This window comes from Rhinolophus ferrumequinum, chromosome 8 (assembly GCF_004115265.2).
Source record: "Rhinolophus ferrumequinum isolate MPI-CBG mRhiFer1 chromosome 8, mRhiFer1_v1.p, whole genome shotgun sequence".
In the NCBI taxonomy this organism is placed as follows: domain Eukaryota; kingdom Metazoa; phylum Chordata; class Mammalia; order Chiroptera; family Rhinolophidae; genus Rhinolophus; species Rhinolophus ferrumequinum.
In genome coordinates this window covers 83,772,653-83,795,598 of record NC_046291.1, presented here as the reverse complement: position 1 = coordinate 83,795,598, position 22,946 = coordinate 83,772,653, and the positions used below count along the sequence as shown (strand labels likewise).

The 22,946-nt window shown below is 44.5% G+C and overlaps 1 protein-coding gene across 1 annotated transcript in view; it reads left to right on the top strand.

Moving 5' to 3' along the window:
- MGAT5 (alpha-1,6-mannosylglycoprotein 6-beta-N-acetylglucosaminyltransferase) overlaps positions 1 to 22,946 on the top strand; it is a 332,082-nt gene that overhangs the window by 123,737 nt on the left and 185,399 nt on the right. The window contains 1 exon segment of the mRNA XM_033112421.1: positions 11,620 to 11,784. Within this exon segment, the coding sequence (XP_032968312.1) occupies positions 11,620 to 11,784 (165 nt within the window).

Below are 22,946 nucleotides of genomic sequence, written 5' to 3'. Positions count from 1 at the left end.
AGCATACTGTGACCTGTGGGTCAAATTCAGACCTCTGCTTGTTTGTGTAAAAAAAGTTTTAATGAAACACAGCCACTCCTATTTGTTTGTAACAACTGTGATAACAGAGAACCATGATAATACCAGTATTCATTTAACATAACATCTGAAACATGCTGATTCCATTTTTTGGCAGTGAGCATAGTTCATTTGAAAACACTCATCTGATCAAGTTCCTCCTTGACTCAATTTCCCAGGACTCCCGTGGCCTAAGGCATTGTCACTAAACTATGGCCTCCTGTTTTACATGGAAATGCCTTGGAACCCAGCATGCCCCTTTGTCTGTGTGTTGTCTGTGGCTGCTTTTGTGCTCTACTGGCAGAGCTGAGTAGTTGTCACTGAGACTGCAAAGCCTAAAATGTTTATTGCCTGCTCCTTTGCCAAAAATGTCAGTCCCTGATCTGGATAGTCCTTGGGTCAGTCTTTTTTGATTTCCCCACAACTCTTTCATCTTTGCATTTGGATTCACTCCAGACATCCAAATGCTTGAGTGGATATTTCTCAGCCCTCTGTAAATGCTTCTTCTGAACGGCAGGTCGAGAGTCGATTGGTTAGGAGCGTGGGCTTTGCAGCCAGCCAGTTTGGCTTTGCCACATCCTGGCTGTTTGGCCTGAGCCCTAGAGGTACAGACTCCTTTTAGAGTAGGTTCTCACTCCCTGCCTGGCCACGTGAAGCGTGACTGAGGTGCCTCCAATAACGGAACTTTCAAATGATATCTCCTCCTCCCCCATCCTTGTTTTGGTGATTTGAAAAGAGAACTTCTTTTGGAATTTGGTAATTCAAAAGTGGTGCCTGTAAGATGTGCCGTCTGTAAGATGTCCCGCGCAGCCTGTGTGGAACGGTTGGAACATTTTATTCTTGGGGTGCGGCTGGCGTTTCTGTCACTCTCGAGAGCGGCGTGTGGAGCCAGAGCCCTCTGCAGTTCAGCCTCAACTGCACCCCTAGGCCGGCATAGCAGGGCCAAGCCTGTGAGTGACTTTGCAGCAATTGCGTCATGAAGGGTGTCACTTGCCCTAGTCAATGTCCTTCTTGTTTCTTAGGTGAATTGATCTCTGTCTCCGATGGCCTGACCCAAATTCTGATCCCCAGTGATCACTTCTTATGTAACAGAACAGGTGCCTTTGTGTTCTCTAAGTCACAGGAATGGAAACCTGGGGTGATGAAAGACCCCCCTCTTTGGTCCGTCCATACTTTATTAACCCTGACCTTTCTTACCTGCTTGCTTCTCTGGGCGCTGAGATGCTCTGCTTTCGATGGGTCAGCAGCTCAGGCTGAAGCAGATGTGGACCCGCACTTTCTCTGCCGACCCCCTTCCCACCAGTGTCCCGTTTCCTTGCTGCCTGGTTCCTCGTGACCTCCACGTCTGGGCACCTGCTCCTCCACCTCCCGCCTGCTCTGCCTTACCTCCTGTCTCCTGGTTCTCTGAATTCCTTGGGCCTAGACTGTCCCCTTGATTGGTTCTTATCCTTCAAGCCTCGCATGTTGGGAAATGTCAGTGCCTTCTAGGCTTTGTGTGTACAGCTGGAAAAGGCGGCCAAGGTCCCTGCCCTTGGGGAGGCTATGTTCATTTTGGAGGGGAGAAATAATAAACAAGAGAATGTCAGACAGTAATGAATTCCAAGAAGAAAAATGACACAGGGAGATGTGATTTTTTTTTTTTTTTTTTTTAAGTACTTGAGGAGCTACTTTGGAGGAGGAGGTCAGAAAAGGCCTCTCCCAGGAGGTGTCTTTTAGCCCAAATGACACTGGGTGGGATGGGAAGAGGGAGGTTGAGGCAGAGCAGGCCAGGCAGAAGGCAGAGTGTGCACTCCAGGGGCAGGACAGAAGCAGCTGCAGCTCTAAGAGGGAGCAAGGAGCTGTGTGAAGGTGCTGCTGTCAGCAAAGCAGCTGGTAGGGTTGCCCTGTGGGCTCTGGGTCTCAGTGTGATGGGACAGGGAGGGATGTGAGGGGGATGAGAGTTCCTGTGATCGCCCCGGCCCGGTTATCCACGCTCACCTCCATGGGGGGGGGCAGGGCAGGCAGGGCAAGAGGGGGGCAGGCAGGGTAAGGAGGAAAGAAGTTCTGTTTCCTTAAGATGGTGAAGAACCAGGGTTGGGATTTGGCTGCTGGTCAGGAGCCATGCAGTAGTAGCTGCTTTGGGTTTCACGTGGCCCTCACTGGCCTGGGGGTGCCCATTTCCAAGATATTAGCACCATTTCCAGTTCTGCTCAAAAACCAGCGGGACACTGGCATGGCTGTCTGAGGTTTCTCTGAGAAGGTAACCCCTGCTCTAAGTGAAGACCTAGGTAATGTACTGAGAGTCAGACAAGAGCTTTTACATGTTTCATTCCACCTCTCCTAGGAAATCGAAGAAAAAAACTTGGGTTGGATTTAATTAGATAGATAAGGCCTGTAAAGGGTTTTTTATTCGGTTTTCCCTCTGTCCCTACCAATATGATCAAGGGACTGGTTTTTGGACGGCTGGGGTGATGTGGCAACCCATGAGCGAAGCACCAATTCCCTGCCCTGCGGGAAACACACTGTTCCTGGAGTGAAGCTGGTAGGGGAAAAAAGAGCTGCGTTGTTTGGTGTCTGAGGAGACCTTGGTTACTCCATAGTGACGTGGCTGCTGTGATTAAAGAAAAGGCTTTCTGATTTAAGACGCTTGGAACCTAAAAGTGGGCCTCTTCGGGGCTGGAGGCTTTTCCAGCGATTCTGTGGTGGAGATCCAGCCCTGCGTCCCCACCCAAGCCAGGCCGAGTTCACAAGCACACCCAACCGAGTCTGGAAGTGTGAGGAGGACCTGGCAGTATTTAGACAGGAGTATGATCAGGATATGGGTCTCTGGGAGGAGCTGGAGGCTTCTCCTCCCTTTGTCCACAAGACCTTGTCCTTCATTTGTCCTTCATGCCTCAGCACCTACTGTGTGCTTCAAGTCCTGACTCGGGGGGTATGCACGTGTGAGGGGCCCCTGAAGTAGGGTTCCTCACCTGGCTTGGTGGCCTTAGCTCCTCTTCCCAGTTCTGTCTTGATGTTCTTTTTCTGTCAGAACTGCTTGGGCCGACCTCTTGCCACTGCAGCTGCAGAAGAGGTGTTCACCTCTCGTGTCGGCCTCGGCACCACAGCTGTTTCCTAAGACAAGCTCTTGGGTGATGGCTATGCATGTTCCTGTCTGTGCGACTCTGCGTTGGCTCTTCCCTCCACCGGGATGTCTTCTGTCCGGTGGCTCACTCTCTGCTCTCCTGTGGGTTTCTCTTCCAGAAGTCACCAGCCTCACTGCCATCCCCTTACTGAAGCACGGCCAATCGCTTCTCTATTCTCACTCTGTACGACACATAAACTACCTGTCATCACATATTGATAGTATTTGTTTATCATCTGTCTCCCTCACTTAGAATGTAAGCCCCCGACGATCAGGGATTTTTTGCCTATTTTGTACCCCAGGGCTTAGCATGTGCCTGGCACATAGTAGGAGCCACAAGTGAATAGCAGCTGGCCACCCTCTCCCCACCCCCACAGGACTCTGTGTGGTACAGTTTCAGCTGGGGCTCCTTTGAAAATCAGAGTAACATGTTTAGTGAGACAGGAAACGAGAAGTTATTCCCTATGGATTCCATGTCCAGGAGGCTCCAAGTAGCTCTTATGCATGATCCTGACATGGGAACCATTGTTTTGTTTATTCTGCAAGGCAGTTAGAGAGTGTTTACATGTGGTTGTGGAAGGACTTTTTACTAGATGTGTGACCTTGGGCAAGTCACTGATGTTTTAAGATCATAAAGATCACTATAGCCTCTATTTTACCTCTTTGGTAAAATAGAGGCTATAGTATGACTTACCTCGTAGTGTTGTTGTAAGGATTACATGTGACACAGCTTATTAGAGGACTTAGATTAGTGAAGGGCATTTGATACTGTGAGTTATCACTCGCCCTGGTCTGCATGTACGTGCATCTGTTACCACCCAAACAAAATTGCCCCTGTCACCTCACATTGTTTATTCGTTTGAACACAGGGTTCTGGGAACTCATTTATGTAGCTAGCTGTCCTTAGCGTTTATAGGGGATGAGGCCCAAGCAGACATCAGGGGAAGCAAGTTCTGCTCCAGAGGAAGGCAGGCTGGCCGCGCCCTCCTACGCAAGGACGGGCTAGGCTCGTCCTGGCGTTACCTGGGGCTGCTTGGAGAAAAGCACAGCGGCCAGGTTTGAGAACTGCTGCTCTGAACTCGAAAGCAATGAGGTTAGGCTCCTCACTGGGTCTCTTTCTAAAGGTGTGTTAGCTCCACCAAGTGACTTAGGCATTTTAGAAACATGTGATGGTCATTGCTCTGTTCCAAAGAGAAGGTTTTCTTCTGGGCTGGAAGATAAGCTGAGAGCTCATGTGGTCCCTGAAGGGGACATGTTAGGGGGACGATTTCTGGTATGGGCGTTGAGCTGGGAGTAGTGTGTGCCAGGCTGCCCTCTCCTGACAGGGAAGACGTCCTGGAGTCAGGTTGAGGACCTTGGGCGACAAGGGGCTTGACCTCTCAGAGCCTGAGTTCTCTTCTCTTCTATACCAAGGCCTAAAATGCCTGACTCCTAGTCCACGCAGCTGGCTAGGTGTTGGGAAAATTCAGAGAACAGCCCAGGACTCCATTCTGGATACTTACCGATTCCATAAAGCACTTGATATTATCAACAGGCCTAGATATGCTCTTTTTTTCAGAAGTTGCTGTCGAGAAATTTCCGTGAAATACTGGTGACAGCCCCTGAAGCAGCTCGGGAACAGCATTCACTGCTAGGCACACGTTGGGAGTCAGAGCTTCAATCCGTACTTCTAACCGAGGAGAGAGCGTTTTGTCAGTGAGGAGCGTTTTGTCAGTGAGGAGCCTCTGTCAGTTGGTGACGATCACTCAGCTCCCTGTCGTGACCTGGTTTGGCCCTGTGCGACAGCTGCAGGTGAAGGGCACATGTGAGCGTAGGTGCAGGTCCAGATGGGTTACCCACTGTGGGCGGCTGTAAGAATTCACACGAGATAAAAGCAGTGGGAGTCAGTGGCTGCGATGTTTCTGGGGCGCGTGTCATCTCACCTGGCGTCAGGGCACCTGTGGCCAGTATCTTTGAGTTCTGAGGGTAGAAGTCACTGGACCATATGCATTTTTAAATAGCATGTAATGCCTCTGTGATTGTGCGAGGAATGTGAATGCTTATGTAAAATGGAGAGCATATGGAATATAAGGCTATGAAAAGCCCTGGACTCACCGGGCAGTCGCCTGGAGAGGCAGGTTTTCTTTCAATACGAAAGGAAAAAAAGTTCATAACTTAAGCAGCTCGTTGAATCACTGTTTCAAGGCAGTTCAACACAAGATAAAGGATACTGCCAGTAAAACACATGAGGGCACAATGATACCATGTCCATCTTTGTAGCCTTACGAATAAAGACAAAAAATAAAACACTCCTTAGGGAGACCTCTTCATGGACGGTGTAGATGCCTGACCACTGTGCTGTACACCTGAAGCTGAATAATATGGAGTGTCAACTATGATTAAATATATACAGAGGGTGCCAAAAAATGTACACACATTTTAAGAAAGGAAAACTATATTAAAATTGTAATACTCAATATATTTGTATACTGATAAAGAAAGATAAATACAAGTCACGTTTGACCTCTACAATTACAAGAGGTGCTCAAAGTGGTTACCATCAGCATCCAGACACTTCTGATTACAGTGAACTACTGCTTGAGCAATGGTGATCAAAGTATCTACTTGTATACATTTTTTGGCACCTCCCGTGTGTGTGTGTGTGTGTGTGTGTGTGTGTGTATTCACAGGATGTGGAGTACAGCATAGGGAATAATCAATGGAATTGTAACAACTATATGTGATGTCAGGGGTCGTAGACTGGGGGAGGTGGGTTATCACTTTGTGAAGGGTGTAAATGTGTAACTATTACATTGTTTTGTACACCTGAAACTAACACACACACACACACACACACACACACACTTCTTATCCTCAAATCCAGATAAATTTTTATTTCCTTCCAGTCCTTTTCTAAAATGCAGATAGTTGTGTGTGTATGTTCATTTTTTAAAAATGGTTTATTTTATATACAGCTTTTTAAATTCATCTTGCTGTATTTCCTCATGCCATTATTTTCAATGCCCATTCCTTTTCCTTTTTCATCATCCATTCAATTAATATTTATCTACTTCCTAATATTAACAGGTGGTGGTGATAAACACGGATGACGAGACCTGCTCTCTGCCCTCCCTGAGTTTCCAATCTAGCCATTTATTTCATCTTACGAAGGAAGGGACCTAATGTAATTTAACCTTTTTGTTGGGTATTTGGGAAGTTTCTAGTCCTTTTCTATAATAAGTAACACTGTTCTCTTTTATAACTCTGCTTTGAATGTCCTTGTACGTAATGAATGGAGTGTGTTTTGATCATTACTATAACTGTATTATCTTTCCGTGGAAAGGTCACTTTAAAATTAGTTTAAAAATGTGTAACTGATGAAACTTGACATTCCTGGCGGTCGATGGGAATGAGAGATTGGGGTTAATTCTTTTTTCATTAGCACCTTCCTTTCTCATTAACTGGTCTCTTTGGAGCCTCAAAGCCAGCGCTGTTGTTCACACTCTGCCTCTGGGAGCAGCCATGGTGAAGAGGGATTTGCATTAGGACCGAGCACCAATGTAGATGGTTTCTGGCAGTTCAGATGGTAATCCTTGCTCGTTGCACAGTTAGTTCTGTGCCAGTGAATTGTGGCGGCTGCACCTTAAACATACGAGTAATTCTCAACCATGGCTATGCCCAGAATCCTTGACGTGTAGGTTTGCCCTGAGTGCCTTGAGGATGGGGCTTGGGAACTCAGACTCCGCAGGTGAGCCTGACGGACAGCAGGCTGGACTACTACTGCCTTAGAAACATGTCCCAGGGGAATGGGGCGAGGACAGCATAGGCCCCAAGCACAACCTTTGTCCATAATCCCTCGAATACTGATTGACTTGATCTGGGCAATCAGGGTTCACTCCCTAGTCTCACAGCTTTACTTGTTAGGCCTATAAACCCTTTTCCACCAGCAGGACCCCTTTTTCTCCTCAGATCCCATCTGTGAAGGAAAGTATAGACTCCAGCTATGAAGGAAAGTATAGCTGGCTGTGTATCTCCTTGGCTGTCTTGCTCCAGGATGTGACAGCATCTTTCAACCCTTCTTACCCACTGATGTCGTGGATTCCTGGAAAGAAAAACTGGCAGAAGCTTTTAGAGCACTTGTGAGATTTTGTTGATCTCACCCTTTATCAGAGAACTTCTAGCATGATGGAAACCAAAGCTTACTATCCCCAGAGGGACTTTTGAAATGTTTTCAACTACTTTGATCTCATCTTTATTGTGTACAGTTAAGTTTTAGGAACACAGAATTCTGGTAGTAATGTTGGGATTAAATTTTTATTGCTAAGGCTTTGAAGCACAAACACCATTTTAAAAGCTTGTTAGTAATTGAAAATTATAATCCTGCTGAGAACACCTTTTACTGCTATAATAACTGTAAAACAGTGATAAGTATAACAAATATTATATGAGAATTTTGAGGAATATTTTCACCCTCATTTGTTTATTACACTCTATAGAAAGTATTCTTCAATATATAGTCTTTTTGGATAAATGGGTTATCATTAAGACTAAAAGAGAAACAAAAATACTCCAGTATTAGTTTAAAATTGCAATAAAACCCTTAGTTTTTTTAAGTTCAACTAAAACACAAAGGTGAGACATAATTTCATCACCCAGAAAGGTATACTTTATGTAGCCTTATTGGTGGGAAGACTGCAGTTCGTATATTTGTTGGTTCATTCACTTACGTAACACAAGCTGAGTACTGTAATGTACTCGGTGTCAGTTGGTAAGGATCTGTAGATGGTCTTGTCATCAAGTATCTTTTATCTTTTCTTGGACTGTCTTGAAATAGTGACTCCAATAGCTGCTTGAGTTGAAAATGAATGTTTTTCTTTCATATCGGGAAAGAAGAAAATGCCTACCTCGGTGACTGCCTAGAGAGTACCATTTTCATTTTAAGGCAGAAGGGATTGAAAGGCAGATTTTTAATTATTTTTCGCGTTGGAGTTGCTTCCAGAACAGTGGCATCAGCAGCTGTTGAGGGTGGTTAGGATATGATTTAACATGGCAGCTGCCCAAAGGTTCATCCCTGGTAGGTGTGTTCAAAAGCAGTAGGTCAGACATGCTTGCTGGCCGGCAGGTCCATGATGGTTCTTTAGAGGCAATGTAGCATGGTCGATAGGGGCCGTCAGTTCTGGAACCAGCCTGCGAGTATGGACCCTGGTCTGCAATCACCTGGAACAAATTTCTTAACCTGCTAGTCTGTAACATGAGAGTGGCAACAACAGTGTGTTCATCATACTTCCTTTCTTGGCAGGGTCAGATGAGATAATCCGTGAGAAGCGCTGAGGACGGTAGCTGACACGTAGAAAGAGCTCAGAATGGTGATGACAGACTGGTAGCCGTTGTCATTGGGGGTATTGGATGATAGCTGTGATGGCGAATGTCAGTATCCTTCCTCCTCCTCATGAATTCTGTTGTACCATGTCAGAGTCACAAATCTCAGCTGGGTAGGGTCAGCAAGAGATAGGTTACACTTATTGGTGCACTGTATTTTCAGAAATGAAGAAGAATATTCTAATGCTGATGTGACAGTTTCGTTTGCTACCTAAGGTGCGCTCCACCAATAACTGTGGGTTGGGGATTCTGTCCAGTAGTCCTGTTGCCTTTTGACATTGTTGCAAAAGGTTACCAGCCCTTGAAGTCTTATGGTGTCTATTTGTAGCAGTGCCTCCAGTGGCTCAGTGAATGGAAGTCACACGTAATGCAAGTTCAGTGAGTGGCTTCTTGCACTTCTGTCCCATAACCCCTCTGTCTGAGTTCTCCCTTATCTCTCCACAGAGGGAGCATTTGGGAAGCCAGGGGTGGAGAGAACGTGCCTAAGTCACTGGTTCTCAAATGGGGGAAATTGTGTCCCCCGCCAAGGGACTTTGGCAATGTCTGCGGACATTTTTAGTTGTCACATTGAGGGTATTGCTACCATCATTTAGTGGCTAGAGGCCAAGAATGCTGCCAAACATCCCACAATGCACAGGATAACCCCCTACAACAAAGAGTCATCTGGCCCAACGTGTCAATAGAGTTGAAACTGAGAAACCCTGAGTTAACCCAAACACAGCCAGCCTTCTGTGTCTGACTAACTAGTGAGTAATAGTTAAATGGCATTTTTACACAGAGGCTGCCTGCTGGTAATATAGGCTCCAGGTAAAGAGGTTGGAGATGGGGGCGATGATATCCTTTGTCTGCGGAGTGGTGTCTCTATTGAATAGAGCCACCTCTCAATGGCAGCGTGGCCCCCATCTGTGTGGCTGGCCTCTGGCAATTTTCAGAACTCTAGAGAACCAGTCAATGATTCAGTGTAAGAGCAAAGCTGGTCTCTGACTCCCGCTGTCATGCCAGCTAATGATGTGCCAGGGACAGACTGAGTCATGCCGACTGTGAGACTGCCGCCCTTGGAAGAGAGTGATCTCATGACTCTGGATAAAGGGATAAAGCTTTGTATTACCCAGGGGGTGATTTCTTTTGGAAGGATGGGAACATATTCCAGAGGATGGGGGGTGTGTGTGTGTGTGTGTGTGTGTGTGTGTGTGTGTGTGTGTGTATTTAGCTGATAGGTATGTATTATTGCCTACTATGTGCCAAGCAGTGTTTGAAACATTTTATAAATGTTAACTCATTAGACCCTCATAACTATCCCAAAGAGGCAGACCTATTATTATCCCTTTTACAGATAAGGAAACAGGAATGGAGAATGAGGACTCAAACCCAGGAATTTTGGCTCCAAAGTCTGGGACCCTAACCCCAATGTATGGATGAAAGACACTGAGGTTTTCTACGTTGGCTCTTGACTTTCTCCTGGTCCCAGAGAAGCATCAGGGAATCAGGCAGACCTGAGTCAACTGCCCATTCTGATTTATTATCTGTGTAACCAAGAACACGTCACTTCACGTCTATGAACCTCAGTTTCCTCATCTGTAAAATGAAGTCATATCTACCTCACGGAGAATGTGGAAATAACATATGGTTTCTTCTATACGTGTGTGGCACATGATAGGCATTCAGGAAATGTTAGCTTCCTTCTACCTTTCTTTATTATAATCGTATTTTTGACCCTTTTGCTCTCATGTTGTGGCCAGCTTGTCTGACTGCCTGTAGGTGAGATATACACTGAAGAGCAAAACATAGGCCTGGTCAGACACTTGTTAGAATTAATGAGTGAGCACACTGCCACAGATCTTAACATTGTGAAGAAATCTGATGTTTGGGGAATGATGAAATGATGCCAGCCAAGCACATCAAGCCAGACTTTCAGGATAAGAATGTGGGTTTTGTTTCTATTTATAGTTTTTAGTCAGCTCCAGTGATGATGTGTGTAAACCACTGAGAACACAAACTTCCATGTTAATTACATACCCACATTTCTGTTCTGATGAGTTCGCCTTCTGACCTGGCAGCATAGGGCAGCTTGGGTGCATCTTAGCCAAAGTTAGTTGGCTGTACTCTGGGGTGGGTGAATTAACTACCGTGTTTCCCCGAAAATAAGACCTAGCCAGACCATCAGCTCTAATGCGTCTTTTGGAACAAACATTAATATAAGACCAGGTCTTATTTTAATATAAGACAAGGTATAATAGAATAGAATAGAACAGAATAGAATAATACCAGGTATAATATAATACCAGGTATAATATAATATAATACCAGGTCTTATATTAATTTTTGCTCCAAAAGACTCTTTAGAGCTGATGATCTGGCTAGGTCTTATTTTCGGGGAAACACGGTATAACTGACAGATATGTAAGAAAGGGAACCCAACTCTTAAATGTAAGTACCATGAGAGAATACCCCAGCATTTAGAGCAGTGCCTGGCACATAGTAGTTGTTTGATAAATATTTTTTGAACAAATGAATAACTCCAGTCTTGAGGTGTTTTTCTAAACCTGATTATAGTTACCTGGGTTATCTAGCATGCTTGGAAACCTGGAACTGTAGCTTTTATTATTACTATATGTAATCAACAGAAATAAAGACTTGGCAAAAAAAACTTGGGACATACTCGAGTTCACGGCACTAAAAATAACGATGAACTTGATCCCGAAGCTACTTCAGGACTTTGTTACGCTTTATTTAGGGTTATGATTCTCTGCGTCAGTAACGGTCACATTATAAGAGGAGGAATTTAATAGAGTGCTTTGGTAGGATGTTAAGTAACACGGAGTTTTCTCTATCAGCCTAGGAGCCAAAAATACTTCTATGTCATTAATTGCCCAACTTGCATCCCAGAACAGACCAATTTGTTTTGTACTTTCTGGGCCACTTGAAGATGGCCCCTGTCATCTTTTAAGATAGAGAGTTTGTTAGGACAGGTCTTGGGGCAGTACTTTTTGGACTGTACCACTTTTTATTCCTAGTCTCAGAGAAAGAGAGAGCATGTGCATTGAACAAATAAATACACAGTGGCCAAATAATTTTTAAACTTTCTGCATTTTCTTTTACAGATTTGAAGAAAACTCTTGCTGTGTTGTTGGATAATATTTTGCAGCGCATTGGCAAGTTAGAGTCGAAGGTGGACAATCTTGTAATCAATGGCACAGGAACCAACTCGACCAACTCTACGACAGCTGTTCCCAGCTTGGTAGCACTTGAGAAAATTAATGTGGCAGGTAAGAAGGGCGATTCTGTGCCCTGACGTGGTGGAGCTGAACCCTGATTTGAACTGGGAAAAGAATAAAGAAGCGCAGTGGTTGCTATTGTTATAAGCTAAATCCCATAAACTTGGTATGGCCTCGGTAAAGCTAAACTTTTAATTTAGTTGTGAAGAACATGTTAAAATGCTGTTACAGTCGCATGATGTGTGATAACTGGTGGTTTCTGTGACGTATTTCACATAATGAGCTCCTGGAATTCACTTTTAATGAGAAGACTCATAGCACGGATAAATGAAATATAGAGATTACCTCGGAAGCTCATGCCCGTTAGCGTTACTTCTTCTCCATTTTCATCAGACAATTTCAAAAGTCTATTACATATAATAGATTCTCTCCTCCCGATTGTTAAAGAAGAGCCACCATTGCAGAAAATGTCTCCTGCGTGTGTATTGCAGAAATATAAATTCTGGACATGGCACTTAGGAAATAAATGGCCCCTGCGTGATCTTGGGTTGATTCTGTAGCCACTCATGGATGCCACTGTGCAGTTCCCACTGGGATTCATTTTGCCTGGTCCCTTCTTGAAACTGGGATCTTGCATGAAAAAGAGATTTGAAAAAAGCCCCAGTCATACACAACATGTACTGCCCACAGCTCCCCTTGGGCCCCCTATCACACTGCCCTTGGGTCGGCCTCCGGGTCTTTGTGGTTGAGCCAGGGCTTGCTCTTGTTTGGCAGACCACTGTGGTTTCCTAGGGACCCAGGGCAAAGCAAAGAGCTAGAGGATTAGGGTTAGGTGCTTTGGGTGAATCCTTGTGCATACTCATTCAGTGCCCCTGGTAGGTGGGATCCAGACTCCAGTTAATGGATAAAATAAGTACCTGGGTTACTTTTGAAATTTTTAAAATTCTAGTTTAGTACACTTTGCTGGCTGGTTTCTCTCCCCTCCTTTCTTAGGAGAAATTCACAAACTTAATTAGGAGAGATTCCTTTCCCACCTCCATTGTCAAAACATTTAATTGTTTCACCTTATGTAAGTTTGCTGTATTACCTGTATGTTATGTTCTTTGCCCTTTAGCAAGTTTTAAATTGCAGAATATATTTCTAAAAATCCAAAGTATCTAACCAAACAAAGGTATTAAAAATAACTTTTAATTACAACACAGAGGCAGTGTCATCTAGTCCATAAATCCTGCCTCGCCTGCAGTTTCCCACAGCTTCTGTAATTAGATAAGAAAACCTCCCACTGTGTTGAGCGCTTATTAATAAACAACCCAGGCCTCTCCAGTCTGCACTCCTCCACCCCTGTCCCCAGTATGAAACGCTCTTGAAAAGGTCCTCTCTGATTTCATGGCAGTTCTGCATTCTCGTGGTTCTGGAGGTGGATGGGGCACTCTGCTTGTAACTTTGCTGCCTCCCCCTGCCTCTGTCCTGTAGGAACGATGTAAATATGTCTGCTGTCATTCTCTTCCCTGATTTTGCTGCTGCTTCTGGCTGTCCTGTTTGTGAGCCATGCTCCTCAGGGAGACGTTCCCCTCTGGACTCCAAGGCCCAGGGTACAGAATCGTGGGTAGACCTCCAGGAATGACATGGGAGGGAGTTGGTGGCAACTTCTTTCAAACGAGATCCCAACCATGTGTATGGAGCCAGCTTACTCAGTTAAATAGCTCTTATTAGTACATTCTCTGCACCATTGGCTCTGAGTGCAGCTCCTTTACATATGCCACGGGTCCTGTGTTTTTACTAATACTCAAAGATCCAAAGTATTTTTGTTTCTCTTTTGGGGAAATGGGAGAAAATTTAGAATTATGCCTTTAATAATTAACCTCATTCTCACTTCTTTGTATCCTCAAAGAAGGATTTGTAACCTTCTTTGTAACCTCATTCTCACTTCTTTTCGTGTGTGCGCGTGCGTGCGTGCGTGTGTGTGTGTGTGTGTGTGTGAGAGAGAGAGAGAGAGAATGAGAGAGAGAGAGAGAGAGAGAGAAAGAATGAGAATGAGAGATACACTTCATGCATTCAAGATTTTTACTGGCAAATTAGGAGAATAAAACATATATGTAAAATAACAAACTGTGGTTACTGTAAGTGGGGTGAGTGTGGAAGGCTCCTCGCAGGAAGGTAAACATTGAGGTAGGCAGGATTGCAGCGTAAGGGCCTCTTGGAGAAGATACAGACTAGAATTTGATTGTGACCCAGAAAAAAACTTGGTAGGAAAGTGTGGAAACTAACATTTAGCAATCATTTGGTAATACCAGTTACTGTTTCTGACTCTTGGAGGCACATGATTTTACTGAATCTTCTCAGCATCCCTGAGAAGTAAGTGGTCTCACAGGTTTTTACTGAGTTTAATTATTTGGGAGATGGGGAGCTTGGGTACCGGAATCCCCTAAGCTCAGTGTAAGACCTCCTAGAGCCATACAGAGAAGAGATTATGTTCCTTCCGTCTTTCTTGCTTCCATTTGTAAATTATTGCAAATGGATGAGTCTGGGAAAATGTGCTATCATTTACTTAGAAGTTCCTAGAGAGCTGACGGTTTTCCTGGGAAATTTAATAACGTTTTTAATAAGAAAGTTGTTTGTTGTGTTTTTTTTTAATGTTTGAGGGTCTTCTCCTTTGGTTGACCTGTGTATTAAAAAAAAAAAAAAAAAAAAAAAAAAAACTCATCTCTCTGTGTGCGTGGGTGCATATGTGTCCCTTCCCTAGATACTGTGTTGGCCACAGTGGATGTAAATATGAAATAAAGAGTAAAGGCAACCTCTTTTATTTCCCCCAGAGGTTGGAGGGTCCTTTACACCTTTTCGAAGAGCCAAGATGTATTTTGTATTTGTCATGTCTATAGATTAGGATGCCAGAAAGAAGGACAAGAACGTAAGTTCATAATCCTGGTTCACTGTCAACTCTTCATTGCTTTTGTGCCCCTTTCTGATCAGTGGTCCTGCTGCTGGTTCTCACACCGCTCTTGCCATAGCAGGAATGGCCCTGGAGCCGTGAGCGAATTCATTTTGATTGGATTCCAATCCTAGTGGAGTGAAGTTTTTCTTTCTCCCTTTCTGCATTAAGACATGTGGTAATTGCTCAGAAATGTTCTCCCTGGTGTGTCTTTACTGCTTACTCTGGTATCTTACTGCTCATGATGTTTCTGATTGCTTACTGATGTGTCTTATTGCTTGCTGATATATCTTCTGGTTGGCTGTAAACTGCCTCTAAATTGGGTACCACAGCAGTTGAAGGGCTTCCTAAATTTATTTTCTTTTTAGGGATATTTGTGTGTGTGTGTGTGTATCCTCTTTCCTTTCTCTGTTTAGCTGTGTTCTATGTGGCTTTTACCCAAAATGGCTTTTCTTTCCAAATTTATCACTCTTGGGCTTTTTTTCTTATGTGAAAGTGAATGTTCCCCTAGGGAAATTTAGGTGGAAATGAACTTTATTAAAATGAAGAGTCAGATTGAACTGCATTTTTGAGCTCTGTTTATCTTATTGAAGAGGAAGGTGAATCAAAGAAAGGAAAAAAACAGATTTTTAAAAAATCCCCACCTTTCGACCAATCACCATTTCTCCAGGTTTACAACTCTGAAAGGACCTGAGTGCGCCTTTGTCAAAATTACCTACTTTCAGAACAATATTTTAGTTTTTTTCAGATAGACCATTTCTGCTTTTGTCCAGATCTGTGGAGTGAACAGGATTGAGTCGATGGTTCTTTGCCATGTACTAATATGGGGGCAAGGTGAGAAGCAGGGATGAGTGATAATGAAAATGCTTACCTTCTGAGAACGGAAAACATCGGCTTTTATCTTTGTTTTGCCTATAGTGTCTTGTTCAGAGCCGGCCTGTGGAAGGTACTCTATAAATCCTGCCCTTATGGATTGCATTATGGAGGAGAGCATTTGGCTTTACTTCTGAAAGGGGTTTCTTCTTATAGTTTCTCTTAACTTCATTTCCACTTATGGGGATTTGCTTGGAAGTGGGACTTGGTATTTCATTTCCCTGTTTAAGACCTCAGCAGACCCCACCTATGCAGCAGGACTCTGTTTTTGTCAGTCACGTCTGAGCTTTCCATAGATGATTCTGTGCAATGGAGGCTTCATAGCACGCAGTGGTTACAACTCTAGATTGTAATGTTTGCTCAGCTGTGTACTGCACAGGGAAGGGGAAAGGAGAGTGCAGGCACGTACCCAGGTGTGCTCACTCCCATTCATTTATACTCTTCAAAAACCAGTTGTCTTACAACATCAGCTGAACAACCAGCCATCACTGGGGGTTCGCTAACGGGCAAAACGTAAACCTAGCATCCCCTTTGTGTTATGACTGCTTACAATTGCAAGGCCAATTGGGAAACACAGTCACAAAATCAAAGGTGCAGGCACAATTCAAGTGGCTGTTTTCTGATATTTAGTCCAAATTGAACATTAGGCGGCCCTGCATTGCCCAAACAGCAGTTGCAACATGCATCATATTCTAGTAGATGGGTTTGAAGTGTAGTGCATTTGAACTTGGAGGCTGTTCTCAATAAAAAGAACCATAATTATTGTTGTTACTATTTGAAAAATTGAAAAATGTCCCTGCTGAGTTCCAGGTTTGCATTGGGGACTGCAGTTTCCCCCCCTTTGTGCTGATAATGAACCTTGAAATTAAGTTGCACCTGTGCTGTTTCATTGCTGTGTACCCACGTTATCAGTTGTGTTGCAGTAGCACCTGAAGTGTCCTACGCCCACTCATCAGTGAGTCAGCAGGTAGCTTTCCCAGGGTCAGGTATTGGCCAGACAGCGGCACCCCATGCTGCGGGGAGACAGGAGAGATGAAACTGCAGAGAGTTCTCTTTTTAATTGGAGCAAGAAACAAATGTGTTCCTCCTAGCTACCTGTCACTTTCTGTTTCATTTTTTGCAAGGGCAGCAATAAATATGTGGCTACTTGTCAGAAACAATTCTTTTGGTACCTTCACAGAAAAATGTATGTCATTATTGGTATAGTTTTCACTTTGCGTGGTCAAGGGCGTTTAGGTGTTTATGATGGAGGAGGAAGGCAGGAGGAGGAAGAGGAAAAAAAATACAGTTCCGGAGAAGTGGTGCCGACCTTTGGGCCTATGTGTTTATAGCACTGAATCTCAACCAAAGACGATGTTATCCCCCACTCCACCCTTGTCCGGGTGACACTTGGCAATGATTGGAGACATTTTTGGTTGTCCCAGCTGAAGAGGTACTATTGACATCTAGTAGATAGAGGCCAGGGCTGCTGCTAAACATCCTACAATGCACAGGTCAACCCCACAACAGAGAATTATGTGGCCCAAAATCTCAATTGTACTATAGTTGAGAAACCCTGATCTACAAGGTTTTGTTGGAATCTGGTATTACCACTTACGATTAGGGCAGAGAGATGACTGAGACGTTGAAATTTCTTGATTGGCCAGCTGAGACCTAAAGTCTCCTTCCCTCTTCCCAGCAAGACTGTTCCCAAGTCCCCAAGCCTCCCCCCCCCCAACCCCACCTCCGCCCTCTTAGCTTTGAAACTGATCTTCGAAACCTCTAAGTAAGAGATTTTATAAACTCCGAGAAGACTATTTTGGGATCCTGACCTTAAGAAACTCCTTTCCTGGACCCAAATCAGTAAAATTTTGGCAATCTGTATTTTACTCCTACTTATATAGGAGATAATTATTTTCATGAAAGAGCCACTAATTTCAGAATAACAATGGCAAAGTAGTCTGAGAGAGAGGATTTAAATTAGACTGTTTTAGAAGAAATTTCATTTTATTATTTTAAGCAAAGTATGTAATTACCAAGACATGAAAGAGTAAATGAAATAAGTTAAGGAAAACAAGACAGGTCCCCAAAGATCTACTTTACAGCATGGCATACCCTACACAGCATATTTAGAAAAATATAACAGATGAGACTGGAAAGGTAGGTTGGGGTTTTTGTGAAGAGTTTTCCATATAAAACTAAGGAGTTTCTATTTTGTTCTATTGGCAGTGAGGCTGATGAGGGTGAGTAGATGAGACCTGTATTTTCAGAGTAAAAAACTCGTGGCCATTTTGCAGTGGGATGCTTTTGAATGGGGTCATAGTGGAAGCCAGGGGAGAGAGGGTTTAGTTGACTCAGGTAGTTAGAAGCCTGAAATTGGACATGTGCGTGAGACCCATGTCAGGGTGGAGCTGGTGGACCATGGGAGAGGGCGAGGGAGGAGCTGTCTTAATGATTCTCAGGGACAGAGTTTCAAGGACGACTGGGTGACGCATTTATCGAGGAAACAAGCCAGAAAAGAAGCAGGATTGTGCAAAGACAGGAGCCGCGTGTTTATGTGGATTTAGGGAGTGTGAATGCTTTGCTGCAAGCCCTGTGGTTTGCAATAACAGTTTAAAAGCAGTTGGAACGTTGGCTCCTAGTGCTCAGGAGATGAGGGCCAATGAAAGGTCACATTTGTGCAACCAGGCTGCCCTGGGCCAAATCCTGGCTCCACCGCTTCGTACCTGTGTGACCTTGGGCACGTTTCTGAACCTTTCTATGGTTGAGGTTCTTCATCTGTAAAATCGGAGAGATAATAGTAGTACCCATTTCATGGGGTTGTTATGAAGAGTCAATGACTGTGATTAAATGAGAAACATGCCTGGTACAAAGTCAGTATTATATGAGCATTTGTTCATTACCGCTTAAAAGCTACATGTTGAAACACTGATTGATATAAGAATGAAGATCGCAATACTAGTTATTAGAATATTGCCACTAACAGTGAAAAAGTTAATAACTAGTATATGTATAGTAACTTATAAATTAGAACATATGTATATATTATTGCATTTGAGTGCTTTAAACTTGAAGAACTTCCCAAATTGACCTTTTTTGTCAGTACTCCGAGATCTTTATTATCAATACTTAGAGGCTTAGCAGGAAATCATGTATTTGTCTAATCACTTGGTTGCAAGAGGCAAAATGCCTACCTCATATTACCTTAAACAGAATTTGGGACTCATGTAACAACTGGAAAGTTCAAAAGCTGACGCTGAGCTCAGCACTGCTGGATTCAAACATGGAAACTGTACTGCCTTCTTCATCGGCTTCATTCTTACACACCATCTGTGCACCGTGGTGGCAGAAATGGTCCCAGGAGCATGTAGGTTTCCGGCAGTACTCTTGGGGTGGGTTCTGATCAGGCCGGCTTGGGATGTGTGCCTATCCATGATCCAGTCACAGCGCCGTCCTAATTGGCTGGGCCTGGATCACTTAGGTTACCCCTGGGATTTCGTGATGGGGGAGGGTCCCTAGCGAGATTCTGCGCAAGCAGATTAAATACGTATGACTATTAGAGACCCTTGTCACGTTATGGTTTGGCTTCCCAAAGTCATCCTAAGCCTGACTCTCACTTTTCTTTCCTTGAGGGCTCAGAGGGCAAAGCTTCTGGGGTGCTAACCTTTCTGCCCCATTTGAAATGCTGCTGTGGCAGAGTGTGTTTCAGCCCTGCTAGGAACTAGCCTAGCCCACAGCATGCTGTTCATGCCCTTATATATGTGTGTGTGTGTGTCTGCAACCTGGAATGCCCTTTGTTTTTCTGGCTAACTCTTACTGTCTTTTTCAAAACGAATCTGAAACACTATTTCCCCTAAGAAGCCTTCCTGACGCATTCCCACCCCAGAGGTTCTGGTGGCCTTGCTTTGTGTTCCCACGACTGCTCCATGGAACTTGCCATGCTTTGCCTGCCTCCATAGTCAGGCTGTAAGCTCCTCAAAGCCATGGGCAAAATATCCTATTTTTAAAAGGAAAATGCCTTTTAAACCCAGTACCTCACTGGGAGCCTGGTAAATTTCAAGGTTCTCAGTGAGTGTTCATTCAGCTGAGTGCACTCCTCGCTTTTCTAAACACACTCCTGGTCAGCCACCGTCAGCTGTTACCGTGACGGTGATGGCCACACTCAGTTCTCGATCGGCACGTCTGCCGTTGGCCTGCTTTGGCGTTTGACTGCTGTACTGTTTAAAGGAGAAATGCGTGTGCTTTACAAGGCTTTCTGAAAACCGATCCATCATAAGATCATTTCTTTTGTAATTTCTTGGTGACTAATTATAAAAATGTAAGTTAAGATTAAAAAAAAAATTCTAATCAGCTGTGCTACATCAGAGGTTGCTCTGAATGAATAGTTTTTTTGCAGAAAAGAGGCTGGGCACCCACCACTCTTAATACCTTCGGACTAATTACTGACCCTTCGAGGAATACACAGCTTTTTCACCTCAAAGTGAGAGTGTGTGTCCCTATGGGGAACGCAGCTCCTCCCCAGCCGTTTGAAGGGAGGCAGTGGGAAGAACAGCCTCAGGGACGTGCACTGTGAAACTGACCTGGAGAACTTGGGAAGAATTCACTGTTGGGTGTGAAAAGCCCTCTCTACAGGGGTGTTCTGTGGAGGGGAGGCAGGACATACTGACATCAGACTTGTTTGTTTTGATCAGAAGACGACAGATCCCACTTGCTCTCATTTGGCTTAATGAGCTATGTGTATACAGGTGTGCTATCCGCTTACGTATGGTATTAACTCAATAGATGTTCCACAGCGACAGCAGAGCATATGCTTTCTTGCAGACGTTCCCTTGTCTTTGCCGTTTTGTCTTTTACCTGTTTCCATTGACACATATTTCAAGAGACTCATTCTGGAGCCCGAGATTTAAAATCTCAGAAAAATGTTATAATGAAGGCTGTTCTCATGGGGGCAGGGAATCTTATCTGTCTGTGTTGTTGGAAAGGGTTTTAGGTTTATGGGGTTTTGAGGGATTTTATTTTTAAGCTGTGCTTTTTGACTTTGCATATCCATAGCTTCTAAAATTAGGTGACCTACATGAAAATCAGGTGCTAGTTTTTGTTTTTCCCTTCTCATTGTATCTCAGAAAAAGAAGAGATAAAGCATGTGGGTGAAGGTGGTCCGATATTCTTTGCTGAGTTTAAAAATGAAGAAAAGGGGTACCCAATTAGATAATATAATTAAGAGGGGTTGGAGTGCCCCTCAGTTCGGAGCAGCAGAACTAACCTTCATTGCAGTCCCCTTTCTCTGTCCTTCCTTTGCCTGGACGGTCAAGTCTCATGTGCATGGTCACAGCCCCCAAGTTCATTGCTGTCAAGCTGAGGACCCGAAGTGTTTGGCAGAGCCGGCAGAGGGACGATGTGTCTGGGGCTGACATTTCGATTTGCTTGTCAGAGTTGACCAGCTACACCATCAGTTGGTTTTAAGCTGTCTTGATGTTTCATGTTGGTGAGATTTTTGAGTCAGCACTTACAGTAGGAACTTTCTCTTTACATTAGTGCCCATGGAGGTGGGTTCTTGAAACAGTCATTAGGGAAGAGCCACAGTTGAACATCAAATGAAGGGCCTGTGCTAATGTTTCGCCCTGTTAAACAGCAGCCATAGGATTGTGGTTCATTCAGAGACAAACTCTAGACCCTGACCACGTGGGTTCACATCCCAGCTCTGCCACCTCATAGTCATGTATCCTTAGATAAATCCAGTTTTCTCATCTACAAATGGGGATGAAGTACCTGTACCATGGTATTCCTTTGAGGACTATGAATTAATACATGGAAATCACTCAAGGCCAGGCACAGAAACCACTCCAGGACAGAGCTCAGTAAGTTTTTGGCCACTGGGACATGCACTTCTTAAGGACCCAACTCTGGGTCGAACCCGTGGGCCAGGCATGTAGCAGATGGTCAGTGCTTGATAAGTATGTAAACTACCCAGCCCTAATGCTGTATGGTATAGAGAAAACTGTATCTAGGAGAGGGCATTTCTCCAAGCCACTTGGCACTCATAGGCTGGACCTGGTCTCTGACATCAGACAACCTTGAGCAGAACCCCTGGCCCTGATTTCCCCGCTGTTGGTGTTTTACTTACCATTGTAGGCCTTACTCTCTGTACAATGGAGATGATGGCAACGCTTTCTTCATGTGCCGGTAAGGGTGCCGTGAGCTGATGCATACTGAACACCTCGCAGGCGTCGGACACAACTCCCCTAAAGACCCTGCCCTTTGTGGTTCATACTTTGTTAGAAGGGAGGGGCCACAAATACAACACGGAAGCACTGATGTGTCTTTCATACAATCAACGCTGCCTGGATGGTGCCAGGCCTTGTGTCAGGCAGTGCAAATGCAGCCGGATAAGAAGTTAGGGCTCCTGTGGTGAACATAGGGATTACCGCGTCCCTTCGTGGAAGAGATTATTGGCAACGCTCACCATACCTTTCTTGACCATCAACCTAGAACTTCATTCAACTCTAGTCCAAGATGACCTGTTGGTTTTGCCTGACCTTTTGGCCTTGGGAATGCCTTTTACACTCAATAGCCATCTGGGGATAAGGCCAGAGATGCCCTTATAGGAACTGGTGCAGAAGGAAGGCCTATTGCGCAGTGGCAGTCAGATAGCCCTTGTCACAGCCACCTGACGCAATCTGGAAAGTGTGCCTGGCCCCTCACTATACCTTCTCCCTCAGAGTAGGGAAGGGAATTGCTGTGTTGTAGAGCTCAGCTCTCCAGGGAAGACAGTTATTAACCTGTCTAAACTTTATGCTAATAGAACTTACTCAGTAATTGCTTTCATTAAATATGGTTAATATGAGCAGTTCAAGTTATAGCAAGAGTAACAGAAGAACAGAGTAAATATTGAAGACTTTATTTCAGGGTGCATGAGGTTGGGACAAAGAGAAGATTAGTAAAAGCTGAATCTGATGGTATCTGCCATCGAAATACAATGGACTGCTTGGCTGAAGTTCCAGTAATTTCTCTTCAGTGGCTCTCTTGATCCCAACTCAGGGGAGGCACATGGGTGTCCTTTAGGGGACGGTTATGAGCTCTTATTCTCGCCTTACAGTTCTGGCCCCTGTCAGACAAAGTAACATGGCAATGAAGAGAGACTGCCGTCCCTGTACTTCCAGGAATGCTGGGAGGATTAAAAAGGTGGCTGTTGGCCCATGGTTGTGCCATGTGGGGAGGACGGTCGCTTCCTGAAGGCCGAGGGCCGTCAGTAGCAGCTGAGTTGGCCAGAAAAGCCCATGATGAGTGTGTGTCCATGGGGTGGGCATGCTGATCCATCATCCATGGGTGCCAGGGGATTAATTTAGCCGTGCTTTTCATGCCTCCGAGCTACCAGTGACCAAAAGCAGCCATAACTCTATTCTTGAGTTTATGTAATAGTAGGGTAGTATTT